This window comes from Plecotus auritus (assembly GCF_963455305.1).
Source record: "Plecotus auritus genome assembly, chromosome: 8".
Lineage (NCBI taxonomy): Eukaryota > Metazoa > Chordata > Mammalia > Chiroptera > Vespertilionidae > Plecotus > Plecotus auritus.
The window spans coordinates 12,176,736-12,199,657 of record NC_137782.1 but is presented as its reverse complement, the minus strand read 5'-3'; the positions used below and the strand labels follow the sequence as shown (position 1 = coordinate 12,199,657).

At 51.6% G+C, this 22,922-nt stretch overlaps 1 protein-coding gene across 2 annotated transcripts in view; it reads right to left on the bottom strand.

Moving 5' to 3' along the window:
* The window catches only part of ZBTB7C (zinc finger and BTB domain containing 7C), a 299,836-nt gene that overhangs the window by 4,490 nt on the left and 272,424 nt on the right, over window positions 1–22,922 (bottom strand). For both annotated transcript variants that reach the window (XM_080685708.1, XM_080685709.1), the window contains one exon: window positions 8,381–9,607. In XM_080685708.1, coding sequence (XP_080541834.1) covers window positions 8,381–9,591 — 1,211 coding nt within the window. In that variant the 5' untranslated portion in view covers window positions 9,592–9,607. The remainder of the gene's footprint in view (window positions 1–8,380; window positions 9,608–22,922) is intronic.

Here is a 22,922-nt window from a genome sequence, read left to right as displayed (position 1 = left end):
GCCCCCAGGCTGCGTAGTACCGAGCTGTGACATCCCATGCCCCCTCCCCCCAGCAGGCTGTAACCCTCGTTTCCTCCAGATGACTGGATGTTTGAGCAGTAAGAAGCCTTAGAGAGCATCTGAGCCAGCGGGTCTCAAACTTGATATTGTATCAGAACCATTACCAGGTCTCGATGAAACGGTGCTGGGCCCCACTCCCAGAAATCTGATTCAGTGGGTCTGGGATGGAGAGGACAGCGAATTGGCATTTCTAACAAGTTGATTGATGCTGCTGCTGCTGCTGAAGCTAGTGAGTCCATGGACCACTTTAAGAACCAGGGGCCGAGGCTCATTCTTCATGCTGCAGGTGGACAAACTGAGGTCCAGGGAGGGGCACAGTCACCGAGGTCATCCAGAGGATAACAGCAGAGCTGGGACTAGAATCAGGCCTTTTGGCTCCCGGCCCAGGCCTCTTCCCTCACCACTGTAGGGAGTACAGTGGGGTGCGTAGTGCACTTGAACTCTGAGAGCAAAGCTACACAGCCCTGAGGGTTATGTCTTGGGATCCCACCCATTCACCCAGGCCCTGATGGAAACTGGTGTTAGGTGGTCAGCTAGGCTCACCCACTGGCTGTCTGACTCCTGACCTCACCAGGTGGAGGACTCAGCTTAGAGTCATCAGGGGGCTTTAAATATAGCACCTCATTTAAGCCTCACCACGGAGACAGCATGATTTCTTTCCAAAAACACTATTACACATAATTTGTAGCAGGTGTCCTCAAACTACGGCCCGCGGGCCACATGCGGCCCGCCGAGGACATTTATCCGGCCCGCCGGGTGCCGCTGCCTGTCCTGCTTAGCAGCCGACTCGTCCCGGGCTCGCAGTGCACATAGGAATTTGTTCATAGTTTTTTTTTTTAAACTATAGTCCGGCCCTCCAACGGTCTGAGGGACAGTGAACTGGCCCCCTGTTTAAAAAGTTTGAGGACCCCTGATTTGTAGTATTGACCCTGAGGGTCACCCTCAAATAATGGACAATGCAAAGGGTAAATCTTCTAATAGCAAGGGCCTACTATTACATAACCACAGCTTCTCCCAGGCTTTTCATTCAGGCATCTAAAATAAATCACATTTCAATGGCAATTGGCTCAAAGGTGTAAGAAGTACCAAGAAGGTGATTATATCTTCCTTTCACATAGAGCACCTGCTATGGGCAGGTGAATATACCATTTCAATGACCCTGGAAAGCTGTTATTCAGAGGCAAGTTATGGTGTAGGGGTGGGTTCCCTATTTGGAGTCTTGGAGCCCCTGCTGCAGCAGCAGACCCACCACTAACTTTAGGCAAGTTATTTAACCCCTCTGTACAGAGCTGAACCTAGGGCCAGACATGAATTCTATTGTTTGGGGCTGGTGAGGGAATCTGGATTTGTGTGAGTTTGATTCAACACTCCTGGAGTAATTTCCTCACTTAGAGGAAGTCAGGGCTCAGAGAAGTCAAGCGGCTTTCCCAAAGGTATCCAGCCGGTGATGGGCAAAGGGGGCTAGGAGCTACTTGGGGTGTGGTTTGTTTGCAAGCTGTTCTGAGGTTGAAAACAGGTGGATTTTCAAACCTGGGACTTTCAGCCCAAGGCCTATAAGGGCTGCCCCAGAAAGTAAAGACCAGAACAGTCAAGACGAGGCATTTGCTGCCAGCTTTCTGCCTCTGGGCCCAGGAGATGGGGACATGCTGGGGTAGGAACTCAGCCCTGGGCAGAGAGCTGGCCTAATGGAGGCCTTTCCTGGGAGCAGGGCCGGGCAGTGAGTAGCGTGGGCAAAGCTCATGATAAGTTAGTCCTGGAAAAAAACTTAAGAGATCATCTGGTTTACTAAGAGCCTGTTAGCAGGTCTGAGTCAGGGGGCCCAGTGACCTGTGTTATGAGCAGTACATTTCGCAGGACCTTGAAAATACTGATCTAATCCAGTTCCCTCACCTTCAAGATGAGGAAACCACAGACCAGAGAGGGGAGGGCTTCTAAGGGCACACAGCCGCCTTATTCCGGAATGACCTTTTCACCTGGCTGTATTGAACGTGTGCATTGGCAAGGCTGGGCCTGGCATACTCCCAGAACCAGAGCAGGCCCTTAGCCGGCGTGGGCCCCCGTTTCTTGACCTCTAAAATGCGGGCTGGGCTGTACCATTTTGACCTCTGGTGTTCTGTGCTTGCATCTGAGTAAAGGGGTAAAACCGAATTTCTTTCTTGTGAGTTGGCATCATATTTGTTGTAATGCTCTTCTACGCCTGCTTCTTCACGGATCTAAGCTGCTCGTGGAGACAGCATGAGTGTCGTTGGAAAGTGTTCTAGCCTGAACCTCAGGATCTGAGCTCTTGGTCATCCCCCGTCAGGACTGGAGGCCTGTGGTCTTGCTTAAACCCCACCCCCCCACCCCCCGAGGCCTCCTCTGTCCAGTGGCCTACGTGCTACCTCATCGTCAGCATGGCTTTCCAGGCCTTTACAAGCTCAGCCCGTCCAATTGCTTACAAGATTACTACGTTCTGAGGATGCCCGGTGACTAGTTAGCAAGAATGTCCTGTGTACTTCGGAGTTGCTAAGAGAGTAGATCTTAACTGTTCCAGAGAGTAGATCTTAACTGTTCCACCACACCCACACTAGAAAGGTGACGATGTGCGGTGATGAATGTTAACTAACCTTACTGTGGTAGTCATTTCGCAATAACACACATATCAAATCATCACAGTGTATGCTTTGAACATATACAATGACATATGTCAATTATACCTCAGGAAAGCCGGAAGAAAAAATAACCCACCTACTTTGCCAGCCCTGCCTCTTCCCGTACATAGTACTGCACCCACACACCATAGGGACATGCAGTTCCCCTTGCAGGCCATGTGCATCTTTGAACTCCTGCTGGCATGACTTGGACTTCCAGTCCCCCCTCCCATGAGGAAATGAAGGCAAACTGGATTAGATCAGTATTTCCAAAGTCCTGCGAAATGTACTGCGTATAACACCGGTCACTGGGCTCCCTGACTCAGACTATGAATCAGACATGTTAACAGGCTCTTGATAAACCAGGTGATCTCTAAGTTTTTTCCAGGACTAACTTCCCATGAGCTTTGTCCACTCTACTCACCGCTCTGCCCTGCTCCCACGAAAAGCCTCCATAAGTCCTGTGTCCGTAGCTTTCCTGATCGTGGGCAATATGTAAATGAAGTCATAAAGCTGGGAGCCACCTTAGGGAGCACCTGCTCCTACCCCCTCATGTTGCACCTGGGGAAACTGAGGCCCAGAGTGGGGAGCAGACTTGGCCAAAGTCACACAGCTAGTTAGAGGCAGAACCAGACCCCGGACCTGGGTTCATGATGATCACCCAGTGCTCTCTCCGAGGTGCCACAGTCACTGAGAGATGCTAGCTCTACAGTCACTCACTCAGCTGCTCTTCTGTGTGCCAGGTGCTGCTTTCTCGGCCCTCATCTAGCATGAGGCGCAGATGGTACTGGTACCCGCTTTGATAGGAACCTGTCAGACGCTCTTGTATTCTGCTCAGAGCACAACACTGAATGGAGTGGATGCTCCGGGAGCATTTGTTGACTAATGACCAGCTGGTGCAGGGCCAGTTTTCAGAACCCGAAGCTCCAGCGTGGTCCTTTCTCACCCTTATCCCCTTGTCTGCCATCTCTCCCTGTACCCTGCACCAGGGACCAGCCAGATCACGTGCACCCAAACCTTGATCTGCATCCCCTTCCAGCCGGGAGAACTCATCATCGAGAAAGATGTGCCTGCACGCGTGAGCATCCCGAGTGAAAGGAAGGGACCACAGGTCTCGCCCAGGTCCTCGGCCTCCACGAAGGCCCCTGTCAGGCTAATGCTTTCCCAGCACCATCCTCTCAGACTTCTTGGTAACCTGATGGTCAGAGACCAACCCTCTTCCTGCTGCCACTGCTAATGACATTACATTATCTTACTAAGGTCCCCAGAGCTGCCAGGAGTGGTAAGACTAAAAGGAAAATACAGAACGAAAAAGAAGCCAGGCTCCTGGCCTTGTTCAGAGAGCAGACAGCTTTTTTTTTGACTCACCCTGGAGGCAGGGGTTGAAGACTAGCAGTGGCAACCTTTAGGGGCTGCTGGGAGGGGACCCAGTGGAAACTGGGGAGATCATGGCTCACCAGAGAGTGACTTCTCGGGGCTCAAAGGTTGTCCATCTTATCCCAGGGATAGGATGGGGCTTCTGTTGCTCAGAGGCTGGTCCCTTCACAAATCCTGCGGTTTCGTGCCTTTATTACCTGCCCGGCTGGACGTGGCTGGAGCACCTCTGATAGCCGGGCTGCAGGAGCTACAGGAGGGAAGGCTACGCAGCCATGCTCTCTAGGTGCTCCCCTCACAGTTTGCCTGTACCCAAGGACCAATGTGACAGACATTAGGAGGAATTAAGGGTCTTCTGAGGCCTTCACAGCCCAGGGCCAGGCCCCGTTGGCAGTGATGAGGGCTGCAGTATGACAGCCAGGGGGATAACCTGTGGTCTGGGTGGGCAGGGAAAATGCCCACCAAGGCAGCAGCCTCCCTCTGCATGCAGAGAGACAATGCCTCTCATCTTCCCGGACTCATCTGCTCCCTTTTCTTCAAGGCCCGTGCTAGGGGCCAGGTCTGGCAGAACCCTGTGGTCCTGACCTTCGGCCCTGCTTCCAGACTTTCTGGGAATAGCGGACTCCTGATGAAGAGGACCTGGGGGAGCCTTGATCCAGACTTCTCTCTCCCATGGTGGAGCCAATGGGATCAGTTGTGGTAGAAGCCGTCTCTCTCTTTAAAAAAAATTTTTTTTTCAAATTGATTTCAGAGAGAGAAAGACAGATAGAAACATAAGTGGGAGAATCACTGATCAGCTGCCTTCTGCACACCTTCCATTGGGGATCGAGCCTGAGGCTTGTGCCCCGACCAGGAATCGAACTGCGACCTTCTGGTTCATGGATCAACGCTCAACCACTGAGCCACACCAGCCTGGTGAAGCCATCTCTTTTTAAGGAAGAAAATGGTGACATTGGACAACTCCTGGAGAGTGTAAACACAGACTCAGGCACAGGTGGAGGGACCTACAGTGGTGACCAGAGCTAAGTGGGGTCAGCAAGGAGCCACAGAAACAGTCTGGTTGAAGCCTTTGAGTCCCTGCTCAAGGTTTTAGGGGTGTCTCATCTATGGAGCAACCAGTGGTAAGACAACTGGTGGGACTGGCTGAAATCTGGAGGTGAGGGCTCCGATCCAAGGAATAGACAGCAATGGTGGAGAGGCCTTCATCCCTGTTCTTGGAGAAGCAGACAATGGAAGGTGCAGGCTTTAGGGACAGAAGGGCTCTGTCAGGAGGACCCCCAGGCCTCTCCACCCTGTTGTGGCTGCTGAAGTCATGAGGAATGACGTCCTCATGGGGTATGGACATTCTGGGCATTGGCATCTGAGGCCATAACTTGGAGCCTGTGACACAGGGTCACCTTGCAGGGGGAGGGTAGGCCCCTCCAACATCCCCCAACAGGGATGGATGGGCCAGCATTTAGGAGAAAGGAAGGAGGCCTGGCCAGAGAGCAGAAGCTCAGTTGAGATTCAGAAAGGGAAACTGTCCAAGAGGAGGGTTGAAGGCAGCAGGTCTGGCTCCCTCGGCCTCTGGGGGCCCAGTCCCAGGGAGTGGCTTGGCCTTGCAAGGGAGCCTGGGAATTCTGAGTCAAAGAGGCAGCCGCCGTTGCTTTAAATGGCTGCTGAAGAGTCCCCAACTGGGGAGGAGGTGTTATGAATGGTGGCTGCAGGAAGTTAGACACAAAGAAGGTCCCTAGAGTAGGGCTGCAGGGGGATTTGGCTGCAAACAGTTACAGGAAGCCCCGACCTGGGCAGGCCAGCATTGGCATTCTCTACAGACCAAAAAGAATCCGTGCAGCACCGCTCTAGGGACGTGGCAGGAGGGAAGCAAGGAACCAGTGACTCCGAAGAATGTGCCAGGGAGGGGGTCGGGAGGTGCTCCACAGGGACAGCACAGCCCACAGGGAGAAGTACAGTTCCTTTTCGGAAGGAGCCAGGAAAACCTCCAGCCTCCCAGGAAGGCGGGCCAGAGCTTTTCTGATCTTTCTCAGGCCTGTCAGCGCCCAGTGGGAACCCTGAGGGGGAGCGTGAGGGGAGGTGCTGATGGAGGCTGGAATGCAGCTCGCTGAGGAGGGGAGGGCAGGGCAGATGGCTGGATGGCCAGGAGGGCACAGGCCATCTGACCTGGAGGGTGGGGAGGCTGCAGGCACGAGGCCACCCTAAGTGATCACCAGGAATGTGCTGGGAGGAAGGGTTCTGGAATGCAGACCTCCTGTGCAACCCAGCATCGCTGCCCACTGGGAGGCCTACTCAGAGAACCTTCTAGTGTCAGGAGGGAGAGGAATCTGACTGCAGCAACTGACCACATTTAAAACTTTCCCGAGGGAAGGCAGGGCCCACAGACTGGTGTGGTCCTCATAGACGCTGCATGTGGGAAAGGCCTGGAGGGGAGGAACAGGGAGGGAATAAAGGTGGAGACTTGGGGGGCTGGGCAGGGTCATGGTGCTGTACCCTGAGACATGCATCCCATTGAAGCTGTGGACCTGAGTCCCTTCTGCCAGGAGAGGTGTCTCCGTGGCAGCCATTTGCACAGGGACAGGCGTGAAAGTTAGGGAGCTGGACCCTGGGCAGCAGGAGGGGAAGCTCCGGGCCATTCCAGGCTGCCTGTCTTTGATCTGGCCTGGGAAGGGTGTCAATGCTTTGAAGTCATTCCCTGGGGCTGGGCTGGGGAGTCACAGGCAGGAGATGAATGAGCTGTGCTGGACCCCGGATGATGTTCTGGTTGGTCTCCCTTCTGCTATCCTAGGCTTTTGTCAGCCTCATTCAGGTGTTCTAGCCAGGCCTGCGGAGCTCAGTGAATTCAGGAGGCAGTGGGGTGGGAGAGGGAAGCATCGCCTAAGGCAGCATTAGAGTGGCAGGGCCAGTAATGAAAGACACCTGAGGGCAGGTGAATCTCAGGTAGGGAATCTGAGGTCCAGGTCCAGATTCTCCCCCCACTGTTAGCTCGAAGGGTCTGGGAGAAGTTCTGTTTGGGGATTCCCTCACAGAAGCAGCTGTGTGAGAACCCAAGGCCAGAAGTAGTCACCGAATGAGCCCACTGAGCTATTTTGGCAATGCCAGTGTCACCTGAACATATATTTCTGATGCCCTTCTCTGGAAACCTCTGATAGAGTTCCAAGCCACCCAAAAAAGTAGGTCTCCTTACTTCATAGAACTTGTGTTCCCACGAAGAACATGGCCCTTATTCAATATTTGGCATAATTCAAAAAATTTCACTTTATCCTCAAAGGCCAAAGCTTTGGGCCCATCGAAGGAGAAAATCAGAAGAACAAGCCCCCAGCAATTCCCACGGAGACATTTCCCAGACACGGGCTGACAGCAGCACCGTTGGCAGACGTGTGGGTCTCTCAGGGTGAGCTCATTGACAGAAAGTGGCCGTGTGGGGAAAGGACCTCATCGAGAAGGTCAGGGTCACAGGGCAGACATCCACCAGACACTGTCTACATCCGACACACTGAAACGACCAAGCCCTGATGCAAGGCCACCACCAGAACTGTCCCCACTGAGGACATGGCTGGGAAGATGAGCCTCACAGCACCAACACAACACACCAGGCTCATCAATACCCAGCAGTGGACAAATCTGACCCCCACATCCCACCCATCAATTTTGGCTACAAAACTTGAGAGTTCTCTGTAGCCACCCGGCCATAGATTTTGCTGTTGTATGAGTAAGTCCCGGCTCTGCCATTTCCTAGCTGCACTTACGAGTGGCCAACCAGCCACTGGGAGACAGAGTGCTCATCTGTAAACAAAGGCCATATAGCACCTCCCCGTCTCCCCAGGGCAGGGCTGGGGTGAGAGGATACAGAATACACTTAGGTCAGCCCTGGCATGTTGAACATGCTCCAAATAAAATAAAAGGGCTGCACTCCTCGGGGGAACTTCAATTGGCTTCTGTGGATCTACACTGGGGAGAGAGCGAGGCCAAGTGAGCAAGGTACTGAGGCTCCTCACTCTGCCTTACCCAGAACAGCTCTGCTCTGATCTGTTTTATATGTTTGCCTTCCACCTAATACTGTATTTAAGAAAATATATATTTTTAAAGAAAATATTTTCCCTTTTAAAAAGAGCTTGGAAATCACTGCACCAAGTAACGCCTCGCACGCCTTCTAGCAATGAATTTGACGTGCATCGAGGATCCAGTTGGACCTCCCCTGAACTGGGTGTCTCTCTCCATCCCTGCCCCATCCCTGCATACCCATCCCCTCCCTGCTGTCATCACCGCAGCCTCCGACCCTCTCCCGGCTGGGGTCCCCACCTGGGGGCCGCCATGCGCACCTGGTGAAGCGGACCTCGCAGATGTTGCACATGTATGGCTTCTCCCCGGTGTGGGTCCGCATGTGCCGCGGCAGCTTCCCGGCCCCCATGATGACTTTATGGCAGATGGGGCACTGCTGAGAGGCCTTGGGCTTCAGCTTGCGCTCCTCCACCAGGGGCCAGGGCGGGAAGAGCCCCCCCAGGTGGGTGGCACTCAGGAAGTTGAGATAGGCACCATAGTCATTTTCCGCCTTGATGGAGCCCAGCGGCCCCCCGGGAAGGTCCGGGAACATGTCCTTGAAGAAGTCATTTGGGAAGGGCGGGGGCGGGGGCGGGGGCAGCTCCTCCTTCTCCTCTTCCTTGATCTTCCGATTCTTGATGACCAGGTCCAGGGGCCCATTGTCCATGGGCTGCTCGGGCAGCTGGGCAAAGGCACCAAAGTCCCCTGGCCAGAGGTGTGGGAAGAAGTCTGGGGCAAAGGGAGATAAGGAGGGTCTCCTGTCCGGGATGTTGGTTTTGGGGTAGAGGTTCTCCCTCAGCAGAGATTCAATGGAGAAGTCCCGGATAACGCCCAGATGGCTAGGGCTGCTGGCCTGGAAGGAGTCCGGGAAGTCCCTGGGTGTGTCTGCATAGGCCTTCTCTGTGAGATGGTCCGCCTTGGAAGGGCTTTGGTGGCAGTTGATGTCCTGGGGGTCAGGCATGTTTTCTTGATCAGCGAAATCCTCCGTGTCATCATCCTCTTCCTCATCCTCTTCCTCCTCCTCCTCCTCCTCATCCTCCTCGTCATCGTCATCCTCGTCATCGTCGTCATCCTCCTTGTCGTCCTCCTCCCCGCCGTCCCCACCCGGCTCCATGATCTCCAGGCACACGTTCACGATGCACTGGATCTCCAGCATCCTGGCAGCGTTGAGGATGTGCTTGACGTTGGAGGCGGTGATGGTGAGCGTGGAGGTGTAGGCGAACTCGAGGATGGCGGCCAGGGCCTCTGGCTGGACAAAGTCGATCTCGTAGACATAGGGCTGGCTGGCTAAGGTGCCGGCTGTGAAGAGCTTTTTGAAGTACTTGCTGCAGGCCGCCAAGACGGAGCGGTGGGTGCGGTACTCCTGCTCCTGCACCACCAGCAGCACGTCGCAGAGCAGGCCATCGTGCCGCTGCTCGTTCAGGCTACACAGAACCTCGCTGCTGTGGTTGGGGAAGGGAATGCCAATGAGCTCGTCAATGCCATTGGCCATGGTCTCAGCCAGAGCCCTGCAGACAGACACAGAAAGGAAGACCGGGTTAGAGGACGTGGTCCCAGGAGGGGACACTCAGCTCTGGGATGCTGGACCAGGGAGGCGAGGCTGGTGGACATGGTGGCCCAAACCACCCTGCCTTTGCTTAAGGCTTCCCCCTCTAGCCCTCCTCCCTCTTGGCTTTTCTAAATACCACCCGCAGTGCAGAGCCCAGCTCATAGGCTGGGGTTTTTCATCTCCCATGAGGTCTGTTCCTGGACCCCTCGTGGAGTTGACCTCTATGGGGCAGTTGGCATATGCTGTTTGGCAAAGGCTTGTAAGCTTCTCGTGGGCATGATTTCACTGAAGTCAACTTTGTTCATGTGCAATGGTGAGACACCTGGACGGACAGCCACCTGACACTCAGCTACTACTGTGAGCTACGTCCACAACCTCCTCACACAGTATCTGCAGGTTGAGGGCCAAAGGGGGGATGTTCTCTCATGACTCAATGTTGCTGAGAAAATGCTCTGGCTTATTGCAAAAATCCTCTGACTCCTGTAACAGACTAACATTTGGCTACTGGCGACTGTTCTGGGCTGAGTTGCGTCCCCTACCAAACCCATAGGCTGAAGTCTTAACCTCCAGTATCTCAGAATGTGACTGTGTCCTGAGGTAGGACCTTCAAAGAGGTGATTAAGGTTAAAATGAGGTTACCTGAATGGGCCCTAATACATTATGACTGGTGTCTTCATAAAAGGAGATTAGGACACAGGCACAGAGGGGAGACCCTGTGAAGACACAGGGAGAAGATGGCCATTTGCAAGCCAAGGAGAGAGGCCTCAGAAGACACCAACTCTGCTGACACCTTGATCTTGGACTTCCAGCCTCCAGAACTGTGACACAACCGTGAGAAAGGTACAGCAAGGTTCACTGAAGAGGAGTGAGCTATCACTACACACCTGTCAGAATGGCTAAAATAATAGAGTGCTAACACCAAATGCTGGTGATGGTGTGGAGAAACTGGATCACTCACACATTGCTGGTGAGAGCATCAGTGGTAGAGCCATTCTGTGATCAACTCAGCAGTTTCTTTAAAAACTAAATATGTATTGAGGAAATGACACCTTTTTTTCTCATGAAGCTTCCAAATGGGTAGCAGGGTCCTGACCCTCAGAGGGACCCTCCCCTCTGAAGACTGTTTGTGAATGAAATGCCCCTTGGACTGTTAAGTGGAAAGCCCAAATCAGTAAAATCTCAGGAAATTAGAGCCATTTTCTTGCTCGCTAAGGGCTTATTCCTTTAGATATAAAAATGTTCTTAAATGTTATTTTAGGGGGAAATGCCCACAATTCTTTAAGCTTTTCCCCACCTTCTTACATAGAGGAGTTGAACCCGTTGGACCATGTGTTGGTGGTCGGTGTCTCAGCCAAGCTCCCTGAGGGATGGAGACTGCTATCCCTTCACCTAAATGTCCCATCTCTGTGCTTTTGTAGCCACGTCGGCTTGAGCCTGGGAATCGGGGCCCATGGCTCTGAGACTTTGGGAGGCTGCTCAGCTCTCTGCGCTCCTGTGGCCTCATCTTGTCATGGGGTGGTCATGGAAAGTCTAATGACCAGTGTGCCATGACCATGAGAGGTTAGAAGGGCAAAGTCGACCTGGATGAGGAAAGGGCGACAGGCCGGGGTGACCCCGGACTCCAGGCTGCTCTGCCCAGCAGCCGCTTCTCACAGTGGCCTGGCCGCAGCCTTTGTCCCATTCCTGGAGGAGGGGATGTAGCTGTGTAGCTGGGCTGTTTTTCCAGGCAGGAGGTGAGGGCTGACGCGTGCTGTTTCATTGTCTCTTTGGGAAGACGTGTCCCTGCCCTTCACTCTGGGAGCTTCCCTGATGACCCTAAGATTCCCATGCCCTGGAGGACCCAGACAGCAGTGTCCCAAAGGGGTGGCCATACCCCACCCCCACCTTCCCTCCTTCCCACCCAGGCCCTCCTTCCTTCCCCTCCCATCGCTTAAGCCAGGGCAGTTCTGTCTCCAAGAATAACATGCTCACTAAAGAGAATACCACCCCCCCCCCCCCCACACACACACACACAACAAAACAAAACAAAGACTCTCAACAGCCAGGAGAGGCTTAGCACAAAAGATGGTCTTTGGTACAAAGGGGATAGAAAAAGGTATAAAGACAGATCAGAAACAAAGAAGGAGGAGAGAAAGCAGGGAAGAAATGTTTGGAAATGGAGGAAGGAGATTCTAGGGGAAGAATGAAGGCAGGTGGGACCTTCGCAGGTGTGGTTCCGGCGGTCAGGAGGCCTGCCACAGCCTCCCGAGGCCTCTGCCCATAGTGGAAGGTTCTAGAGCCCAGAATGTCCAAGTAACCCTGTCTGACAAAGGCAGCACTTCCCATGTCTGGCCTTGGTTTATTCAGCTTTAAAATGAAAACTTCGTTGGCTCGGGTAACTTCCCCTCTCCCTGCCACGGGAAGGGATCTTGCCCTCAGTTTACCACCTACAGACAGACAGGGGTGCTTCTCTGAACAGAACAGAGAAGTGGTGGGGGTGGGGAGATTGGAAGGGGCCGGAGGACCTCCCACCACAGAAATGCATTGTAGGAATATGGCTCCAGAAGTCCTCTACTACCAATTTCTTGAGTGTGACTTGAGTTTTCTTATTTGTGTCCTGTTCTAATAACCAAATGAAGCAAGCTAGCCAGCCGGCATTTATAAGAATAATCAATACTAGCTATCATTTATTGAGCACCTGCTACATGTCAGGCATCGCACCCCTTCTCCTTCCTCAACCAACACAATTCTGAAAGGTACACATTTGTATCATCACCTCCAACTTAGGGATAAAGAAAAGGTGTGGAGAGGGTAAGTGGCTTGCCCAATGCCACAGGGTCTGAGCCAGGCTTTGAGCACAGCTGTATTTGGTGCCAAAGTTCATATCCATTTCCTTTTACCACACTGCCCTCTACAGGGCATGGAGATTTGAACTCTTCCCCGCCCCCCACTCCTGCTCCCCCAAATGTTGTCTCTTACTTCAGAGATTTGATCAGAGCCAGGGGTGAGGATGAGCTGAGACTCACACATGCCAGGGGCTTGGGGGGCTCAGTGCTGAGTGTACATGAGAGGTAGGAACGGAAAGGCACTGGACCCCTGTGGGCTGGGCTTGTCTGAGCTGTGAAGGGTAGAGCGGATTATATTGGGTAGAGGGGGGTGTGCCTCACCTGGATCCTGAGTGGGATCGCACCAGAAGCCGCTCCCAGCCAGCACGTGCTGAGGTTGGCTGACGGTCATCTGACAACCCAAGGCCCACGCTGAGGGGTGGAGGGTGAGAGCCCTGCTCTCAGGCCGCCTGTGTCCACATCCGACACCCACACCGATGGCCTCTGGGACGTGGTATTTCCGTCCTTGAGCTCAGTTTCTTCCTCTGCACGATGGAGATGATAATAGTGTCGACCTCACAGAGTTGCTGTATGGGTCAAACGAGCTAAAGCCTCCTGATACATAGTAGGTGCTCAACCAGTGCTAGCCATTCTGAAGTCCAGGAAGTACATAGACTCTTGGCAGTTCCCTTGAGCAGGGCAGCCACACCCCTTGGCCCCAGAATGCCCTGAAGCCTCATAATAGGTGTTTCGGCACAGGGAGGTGGGACCATCCTGGGAACCAATTTGCCTTCCGCATGGTTTTGCAGATCCATACTACTTACCAGTAAGCACCTCACCCAACCAAAGACTCTGAGAACAGCCCTTACAAGTCCCCAGGCCACCCCAGCACATGTGAGTCCTATTTGCTAAGGTTCATTCACATCTCCTATCTCATGCACTCCTATGGGGCAGGCGAAGCTGGTATCAACTTTATACTCATTTTACAGATGAGGAAAATGAGGCACAGGGTGGAACCGGTGCTCAAGGTCACACGGCCAATCAGTGTCAGAGGTAGAACTAGAAGTAGGGTGTTTTGATGCCAAGCCTGTGCCCTCAGCCAGGTGCAGGCTTGTCTGGCTAATAGGGGCCCCATGTTCTAAGATTGGTTTTACCAGGAACGTGAAGCACAGGGGCATAGGCAAAGTATAACTTCCACTGCCCTCAGCTTGTCTATCTGGAAAATGGGGAATTCATTCCTTAGATCTCACTTGCTCTGGGCAGGGTCTGTTTCTGATATGCCTGTGTCATTCCTAGGATGCCATTAAGTATGAATATGGTAGACCCTGAATGAATGAGATCAGTTCAAATGCAGAGAAGAGAGAGCCTGGAAGTCAAAAAAGGTGGAGGGGTGGCCCCAATCCTCTGCCTTGGAACAGAGCCCTGTCATTCATAAGGCACTTATATTCATTCACCTTATCCTTTTTATGATCCCCATTGGGTGGGGATCAGAGAGGCAAAGGGATTTCTGAGTCCCATCTCTTTCCTGTCCTCTATGGCTGCCTGGTGGTATGACTTCTGAGACAATTCTATCGCGCTGATCCACAAGTCCAGCGCCTTCCTAAATCCTGCTCAGCTCAGCAAATCTGCCAAATCCCAGGGCAGGCTGGCCCCAGCTGGCAGGCTCCCACTGCCCCGGGAGTGGTCCCACCATCTCCAGCCTCCAACTCCTCCACTGCCCCAGCCTGCCCAGGGTTTAGAGCTGGTTGGTTTCTGTGAAATGAGCTCTGAGCTTCCCATCTCCACCAGATGTTCCCTTACAGCTGGAATGCAGGCCCTCCCTGATTCACACGATTATGTCCCCCCAATGCCTACTCCCCCACCCACAGAACAAGACTTGAGGCCCAGGGCAGAAGCCAGGCCTGGCAGGCAGGCACACGTGGGTTCTCTCCCTTGTCCCAGACAGATTTACTCCATGTGGTGACGGTGGGGGTGCCGCACAGGGGCTGAGAGGATGTGGTTCTTTTCCAAAACATGGAATGAGGTGGGGAGCAGCTACCTGCACCCTTTGAGCAGGTCCGTAGTTCCTGTGGTCTGTGTAGGCACCGAAACCTGGGAGGCGGGGTGGCAGCGAGGCCTGGTCCAAGCAGCTGGAGCTCTGCACCTGTCCCACCCTGCCCTTGGCAGCTCCCCTGAGCAGGGCAGCCACACCCCTTGCCCCCAGAATGCCCTGGAGCCTCGTGGGCTAGGAGGCTGGGCAGGGACACTTCTACTTCTAGGCTCTTCCCCATCTGCCAGAGCACCCTAGGCAGAGCGCCCACAGCTGAGCACAGCCGGCCCCACCTGCCACCCTGCCAGGACACGCCCGGAGCCCACAGTCCCCAGCTTGCCTCAGGCCCAGGGTTTAGAGCTGGTTGGGTTCTGTGAAATGAGCTCTGAGCTTCCCTTCTCCACCAGATGTTCCCTTACAGCTGGAATGCAGGCCCTCCCTGATTCACACGATTGTGTCCCCCCAATGCCTACTCCCCGACCCACAGAACAAGACTTGAGGCCCAGGGCAGAAGCCAGGCCTGGCAGGCAGGCACACGTGGGTTCCCTCCCTTGTCCCAGACAGATTTACTCCATGTTCCTATAACTGGGGGTCTGAATTTTTGCTCCTGTGACCAGACATGCACGCCCCTGCTTCACTGTCCTCTGCTGAAGCCCCTGAGTTAGCTTTAGATTCAGAACAACTTGTTCATATCTCCTTTCTCCGTATGTTTTCCCAGGATCCATGGGTATGGAAAGAATTCTCTGGCCCACTTTTCTGAGGAGAAACCTAAACTCACTGGTGAGCTGACTTACCCAAAGTCACAGCACTAGGTCAGTGACAGAGACCCGACTATACGGTGCCATGCTGTGTCCCTTGCAGACCCTCCCTCACCATCCTCACCACCCGCCTCTTCCCTCAGTGCCGCTTTGGTTTGGTTTTATCAGAACAAGGTCTAGGACCACCCGCAGGGAGGGGGGCAGAAGTCAGGGTGAGCTTCTCTCCCCCTCGATTCTTACAGGGATGAAACACACTTGGGACAGACTGCAGGGGTACCTAGAGGTGGTCTGAGAGATGGGCGAGGTAGAGTGAGGGGCAGCTCCTCACTTGGGCTTTGGTGATGGGGGTGGGGGTATGAGTGTCTGAGCTGCTTAGTTACCCCCTGGAGGAACCCCTTCCTCTTCACAGCAGCTGCTTAGGAACCCTCGCTCAAGCGCTGGCTTGGAGCCTTTACTTATCAAAGCACTTCCACCTCCTCGATGGCAGGTGAGGCCAGGGTTGTACCCATTTTACAGATAAGGAAATATAGGGTAAGTGAGGTTAGGGTCACAAAGTAATGTGGTTAAATGACTCCTGGACAACCCGCATGTCCCCTGACGCTATTGATTTCCCTCCTACCCTGAGCGGTGACCTTGCAGAAAAGATAGTGCGAGTCACTAAGGGGCTGCACGGTCTCGTGAGGCAAGGAGCGCCCTCTTCAGGGAGCTGGAGGGGCTCAGAGCCAGCAGAGCAGGCCAGGGGAGTGGGCTGGCCTGGGGGAGTCTGGGCCAGACAAATAGAGTGGTGCCCCTTCCAACTATTGTTCTTTAATTATTTAGTCATCCTTTATTTATTAGAGAGTGAGGCGGGGGGTGGGGGGGGTTGGGGGTGTGTGCAGGGGAAGACTTGTTTCCTCTTAGGAAAAACTGCACACCTTTTTATGTTCAAAATAAAGGATTTACTACTTGTGTTTATTAGAGGCCATTTCCCGAGCCAGAAAACTCCCTGGGAAGCTTATTAAACCTTATTAAGCCACTGAAAATGTAGATAATAAAATAAATCATTCATCCCCCATAAGCAGCACCAGGCCCACGTGACTGCCTTTCAGCATCCCACTGCCTCTGGCTGCCTTTCCAGGAGGCGTCCCAGCTGCTCTGCTGTCCTCCCCAGTCACACAGTCACTGGGGGTGGGGAGGCGGGGGACCCTCCGGAGCCCCGGGGAGCCCCATTCTTTTTAGCATTTTGCCCCGAGGCCCCAGCTCCTGTGGAGGAGAGGGGATGGCTTAGATTTTGCTAGTTACTAGGGTCTGCGTGTGGACGCTTGGGTGAGGTGGCATTTGGACCTTCCTGGGGTTATTTTAGTGTCTCTCCTAGAGGCACCAGCGCGGCTGCACAGCGCCAGCCTCTGAGGCACTCTGCATGCGGGCCAACCTGACCTGCGGGCCAAAGTCTCCCAGCGCCCACCACGGCCACCGAGCGAGCCAGGGGACTTTGCAGTGGGAGAAGGGAAAGAGGGTGCCGGGCGAGAGGGCCACTGTTTTGGGGGGAAATGCGAGGAGTAAGGGCTGAGAAGTGCCCAGGTGTACCATGTGCAAAGAGAGGCTAACACCCTTTGGGGGAGAGCCATCATTAAAGCCTGTATTTGCAGTTCGTCTCCACTCTGCAACGAGTTACAGGTGGCCCTGGACCAGCTGAGTTCCCTCTCTGAGCTTCGGTTTCTTTTTTTTTTTTTTTTTAAATATATTTTATTGATATTTTTACAGAGAGTAAGGGAGAGGGATAGAGAGCTAGAAACATCGATGAGAAACATCGATCAGCTGCCTCCTGCACACCTCCCACTGGGGATGTGCCCGCAACCAAGGTACATGCCCTTGACTGGAATCGAACCCGGGACCCTTCAGTCCACAGGCCGATGCTCTATCCACTGAGCCAAACCGGCTTGGGCTTCGGTTTCTTTTTTAATGTGGACTAGAAGGCTCTGAAGGTCCTTTGCTGCTGCTCATTACACTCGATGGTTCTATGATGCCCTCCAACTAATCCACTTAAATATTTTGTTCCCGGGTGGATCCTTGGACTCTGAGGTTACGAACAGCGTATGCTGGGCTTTTAAAGGACGGGCGTGCTACAAAGTCAGGGCGGGATCAGTCTTAGGCCACGCTGGGCAGAGTGATGAGATACCACAGTTGGTACAAAGTACTTGACTGTTCCCTCACCAGGCCCCTGAGGGAGGCCAGGAAGCGGATCCGGGTTTATGGCCCCAACCCTCAGACAGCGGCCAAGGACGTTTGTTGGGGCAGTGTCTGGAAGTTGCTTCTCCAGAGTGTGTACAAATTCATTACCAACAACCCCACAGGCCCTGAGTGCGGGGTGTGGGGAAACAGGGACACAGCTTGACAGAGATACACTATATGGGAGACAGAGCGTTAATGCTGAGCTTCCTCCACCCGAGGTCGATAGAATCAAATAGATAACAGGGATGGTGTGAGTGCTTGTTCTGTGCTGCTACTGTCCTAAGTATTCTATGTGGACGCTCTCACTTAATCCTCTCAAAAACCCCAGGAGGTACCTAGTGCCATCACCGTTACCCTATTTTTCAAATGGGGAAACTGAGGTAGAACTGGGACTTCAACCCCAGCATCTGGGCGCCAGGTTTCCTAAGCATTCTCCAGGAGAATGGACCCATTTTGCTCAGGGCTGGAGAAACGGGGTGAAGGGATGGGATTCTTGGCCTTCAGAACTCTCAGAAGACTAGCGGGTAGAGACAAGTCAAGTCAAGACCTAACGTAGTGTTAAGTGCTATCCAGAGGTGTGGACAGGTCCCTTGGGGGCAGAGGCCAGGAGGCAGGGCTCCACTGGGGTTGGGAGGGACTCCACTGAGGAGGTGATGAGCTGAGCTCCGAGGTCCCGGGACAGCAGGGGGTGTGGGGCAGGGATAGGAGAACATTCCGGCAAAGGGCACCGTGTGTGGAAAGTAAGGCACAGAAGCATGAGCTTAGCATGGCGGGAGCAATGAGCAGTGGAGGTGCTGGGCTCCAAGGCAGAGGCTTGGTGAGTTCAGAAAGGCAAGCGAGTCCAAGGTGGGTGAGAAGGTCCGAGAAGGTTCTGGATGGGAGAGGAATCGACAGCTGCCAGCAACCAGCAGTCCCGGAGAAGGCAGGGGAGGGCGGCTGGAAACCAGCTAGAAGATTGTGCCTTTAGACCATGAAGCTGCTGCTCATTACCCACAGCCGTGCCCTTACCCTTCCCTGGCCCCAGACCTCTGGGGAGGGAACCGAGTCTAGAGGCTCCTGTCGGGAGGGGCTGTGGGAGGAAGGAGGGCAGAGTCAAGCTCCAAGGCCTCCTCCAGGTGGAAGATGTCCTGGTTATGCCTTGAAGGACACATCTGCCTCCCTGCCTCCCGTTGGCCACTTCAGTTTGGAAACAAGGCCCAGAGTAGCGGCCCAGTTGGCCCGCCCCAGGGATCTATGTTTTCCGAAGGAAGTGAAACCTCAGATTTGCCTTCGAACTTGCCCCTTTCTTCTAAGCAGACGCCATCCACCACGAGAACCGCCTGGCACTCAGCTGGGAAGAACAAACTGGAAGCTTGCAATTTTCAGGCTTAATTGTATATAATATTATAATATAACTTTTATTGCGCCGAGAAAGTCCAAGCATTTCCTTTTCCTATTTATACTCGAGCCCAGTCCCTCCTCCGCTACAATTTCCCACTTTGCCTGCTGCAGAAGCCCAGGGCTAGACAGTTCCAGGGCAATTAGAATGTGAGTGGAAACTCAGTTAACAAATGTTATTGATCACTCACCGTGTGCTTGACTTGGGCTTCCTGCTGTGTGGGGTTTTAAACAAGACCCCCAACCTACTTTTGAGGGGCTCTGGCTTCCCTGAGCAGGTAAAACTCACCCACAGCATATGCAGTAAGTCTTCACCTAAAGTCATTGATGTCCGACAAAAACAATCTTGCCACAGGCTAATTGATGTAAACACGAGTTAAGTTCCTGCAGCATCTCATCGATGTTGTAGTGAAACAACAGTGAGCGAATTGATGTTATTTGAGGACCTGCTGTGTTAGAGAGAAATTGGAACCAAGCCCCAGCCAGTTTGGCTCAGTGGATAGAGCATCGGCCTATGGATTAAGGGTCCTGGGTTCGATTCCCATCAAGAGCACATGCCCTGTTTTCGGACTCAATCCCCAATAGGGGGGTGTACAGGAGACAGCCAATCAATGATTCTCTCTCATCACTGATGTTTCTATCTCTCTCTCCCTCTCTGAAATCAATATATATATATATACACACACACACACACACACACACACTGAGTGGCCAGATTATTATGATCTCTGAACGCATAATAATCTGGACACTCAGTGTGTGTGTGTGTGTGTGTGTGTGTGTGTGTGTGTGTGTATATATATATATATATATATATATATGTATGTATGTATTAGAGGCCCGGTGCATGAATCGTGCATGGGTGGGGTCCGGCCAGCCTGGCCAGGGGGAGGGAACATGGGCGGTTGGCCGGCCTGCCTGCTGGTCGAATTCCTGGTCGAGGGGATAATTTGCATATTAGCCTTTTATTATATAGGATATACACTGAGTGTCCAGATTATTATGCATTCAGAGATCATAATAATCTGGCCACTCAGTGTGTGTGTGTATATATATATATATATATATATATATATATATACACACACACACACACACACACACACACACATATATATATAATTTGAAATAGTAGCCAAGAAGGAAGGAATCCATGTGAGCAGAGTGCTAGTAAGTTACGGGTGGGTGTCTGGGCAGGACCCAGCATCAGACCACCGTGATGGAGACTGCATGATGGTGTGCAGCAAGGGTCCCCTTCAGAGCAGGGCCTGGGAGCCCCGCCTCCCTCATGTTGTTTCCCTGGTGCACATCTCAGAGGCAGAACCTGCCTTCCCTCTGCCACATTTGCCCCCAGCCCAGGAGCCCAGCAAAAGTTCTGGACTCTCTCTCAGCCTCTGGGTGGGTGCCTCACCTGTCAGCACCTTACAGAGGAACTACCCACCCCTTCCCACTCTGATCACTATGACTCATCAGCCATTTGCGCCAAGAGTTTTGGTCTCCAGACTATCATAACTTACGGTGGAAATACCCTTAAGACACAAGAACCCACCCCCAGCCTCCAGCCCAAAGAAGCCTGGAAGATCCACTGCTGAGCTGGAATGGGCGTAGTGATTTTTGCAAACCTAGGAAAGCTGCTTCCCCTTTGGAATCTTAAGATAAAAGATGTTGAATAAGAAATACAAGGTCAGAAAGTTAGAAAAGAGTTGGCAAAATACAGCATTATTTGCCGAGGATATGATTGGACATTTTCCTATACAAACAACAGCCAAGTTCAGAAATAGGTTAGAGGACCCCATTTACTTGGCACCGAGAACAGATACAACACCTAGGAATAAGCTCCTAAGAAATGTGTAAGATCCATTCAAAGAAAGTATAAAAATATGAGCGAAGCACCTTTAAAAAGACTTAAATGGAAAGCATGTCCTACTCTTGGATAAGGAGCCACAATATTGTAAATAAATCCATTTTCCCTAAATAGTTCAATAAATGCAATATGATCCCAATAAAAATATCAATGAGAATTTCTATTGAAATTAGATAAGCTGACTCTAAAGTTCACATAGAAAAAAATTAGCATTTAAGACTAGCCAAGAGATTTTTGAAACAGATGAGTAGTGGGAGTAGGGGGGACTAGCCTTACCAAATATAAAAACACATTATAAAGCCATAAAAAGAAAATATCTCATACTGGATCATGAACAGAGAGACAGATCAATAGAAAGTCATAGACAGTCTGTAAATAGACACACATACATTCATATATAGGAGAATTTAGCATAAAATAAAGGTGGAATTCCAATGTTTATTTTAAGACAGATTTTTTTAAAAACATGAGATTGGGACAACTGGCCAATTATGCAGGAAACAAAACAAATCAAAACCTGGATCTCTTCCTCATTCCTTATACCAAAATAAGTGACAACTAGAACAAAGATTTAAAAGTTAAAGAAAGAAGAATGATGAAAAGGAAATACTGAAGAATTATTTTATAATCTCAAAGGGGATATGCCTTTTTAAGTAAGACAGAGAATCCAGAAGCCACAAAAGATGGATAAATTTGACTAAATAATGACAAACATTTGTGTAATTCCCTAACAAAATCAAGTCATAAATAACTGGGAAAAATATTTGCACAACATATGATGAAGGGCTAATTTTCTTTATAGAGTTTATATTAAATCAGGAAAAGACCTATAGCTTGCCAGAAAAATTGGTGAAAAAAAAAAAACATGAAAAAAAATGAACAGGGAGATCACAGAAAAATAAACACAAATAGCTTTAAAAAAATGAAAAATGCTCAACATCACTCAGCATGAAAGACATAAAGATTAAATACATAAATTTTAGTTTTCTTCCATCAGACGGGCAAAATTTAAAAAATCTGAGGATTCAGAAATTTTTCTTACATTTATCATTACAGTTTTATTATCACATGAACCCAACTTATATAAAAAGATCATCCCTGCACATTGATTCTATAGCAAAGACTGGAAGCAAACAGTGTGTTCACCAGTGGGGGGCTCTCTAGATGCATCATGGAGTACTATGCAGCCTTTAAAAAGAACGAGGCAATCTGTATATGGACGTGCAGAGAACTGTCTCTAAGATTAAACTGAAAAGCATGCAGATGATTGCAGCCTCATGGGGAACTCTGAGCTAAAACGCTCTAGCTAAGCTGCTTCTGAATTGCTGACAATAAAAATCATGAGTATAATAGATGTTTATTGTTGTTTTAAGCTGCTAAAGTTTTGGGGCATTTTTGTTACACAGCAACAACTAATGTATATTCCTCTTAACTCCTTTAGGAGTTAGGACCTTCCCCCTTGGCTCTTGACCACTTATTGTCTCACCTAACTTTTCCCTGTGTGTAATCTTGTCTCTCCCCCCCAAAAAAACAAACAAACAAAACAATAAACAAGTGTGGTTTCTAATCCCCCTGTATCTCTCATCATGCCTAGCGGAAGGCTGGGAACAGAGGGAGAGATTCCCAGTGATGTTCGAGCTTCCTGTTTTATGAAGAGAAGGCAGGTATGTAGAAAGGCTACAGTACACCATTGCACAAGGCTTCCTGATTGACTGGTACCCTCATTAAGAATCAAATACCGCACAGGCAAACTACCTGCAAACCCACCACCTAACACCTACAACTCTACAACTCACCTTCACAGCAGAGCATTCACGTGTGAGCGTTCCCACTGTTCCACAGTGAGTCAGGCTCATCGCCCAACTCCGGGGAAGGAGGGAGGGGAGGGGAGGGCCTGAAAAGGGCTCTTGCTTCCTACTTATTACACTGAATGCTACTCATGATTTATTTGCTTGCTCCCCACCCTTTCCAAAAATATTTCTTTCAAAGCCAGAGTGACGGCCCCCTCTTTCAGTATTTCTGACACTCATTTAGAAATAGATGGCATGCTTCAACCCAAAGAACAATTTAGGACTTTAAGAATCATTTTAAAAAATGCTGTAAAGGGAGCTGCTGCTCCTGCTTTTAAAACAGCCCCTGCCCCAGGCTCTCATGGAGCCTGCCCGCCCTGTCCCCAGAGACATCTCAAATCCGCCCAGGCTATTTTCCTTAAAGGCAGCCGGGTGGGAGGG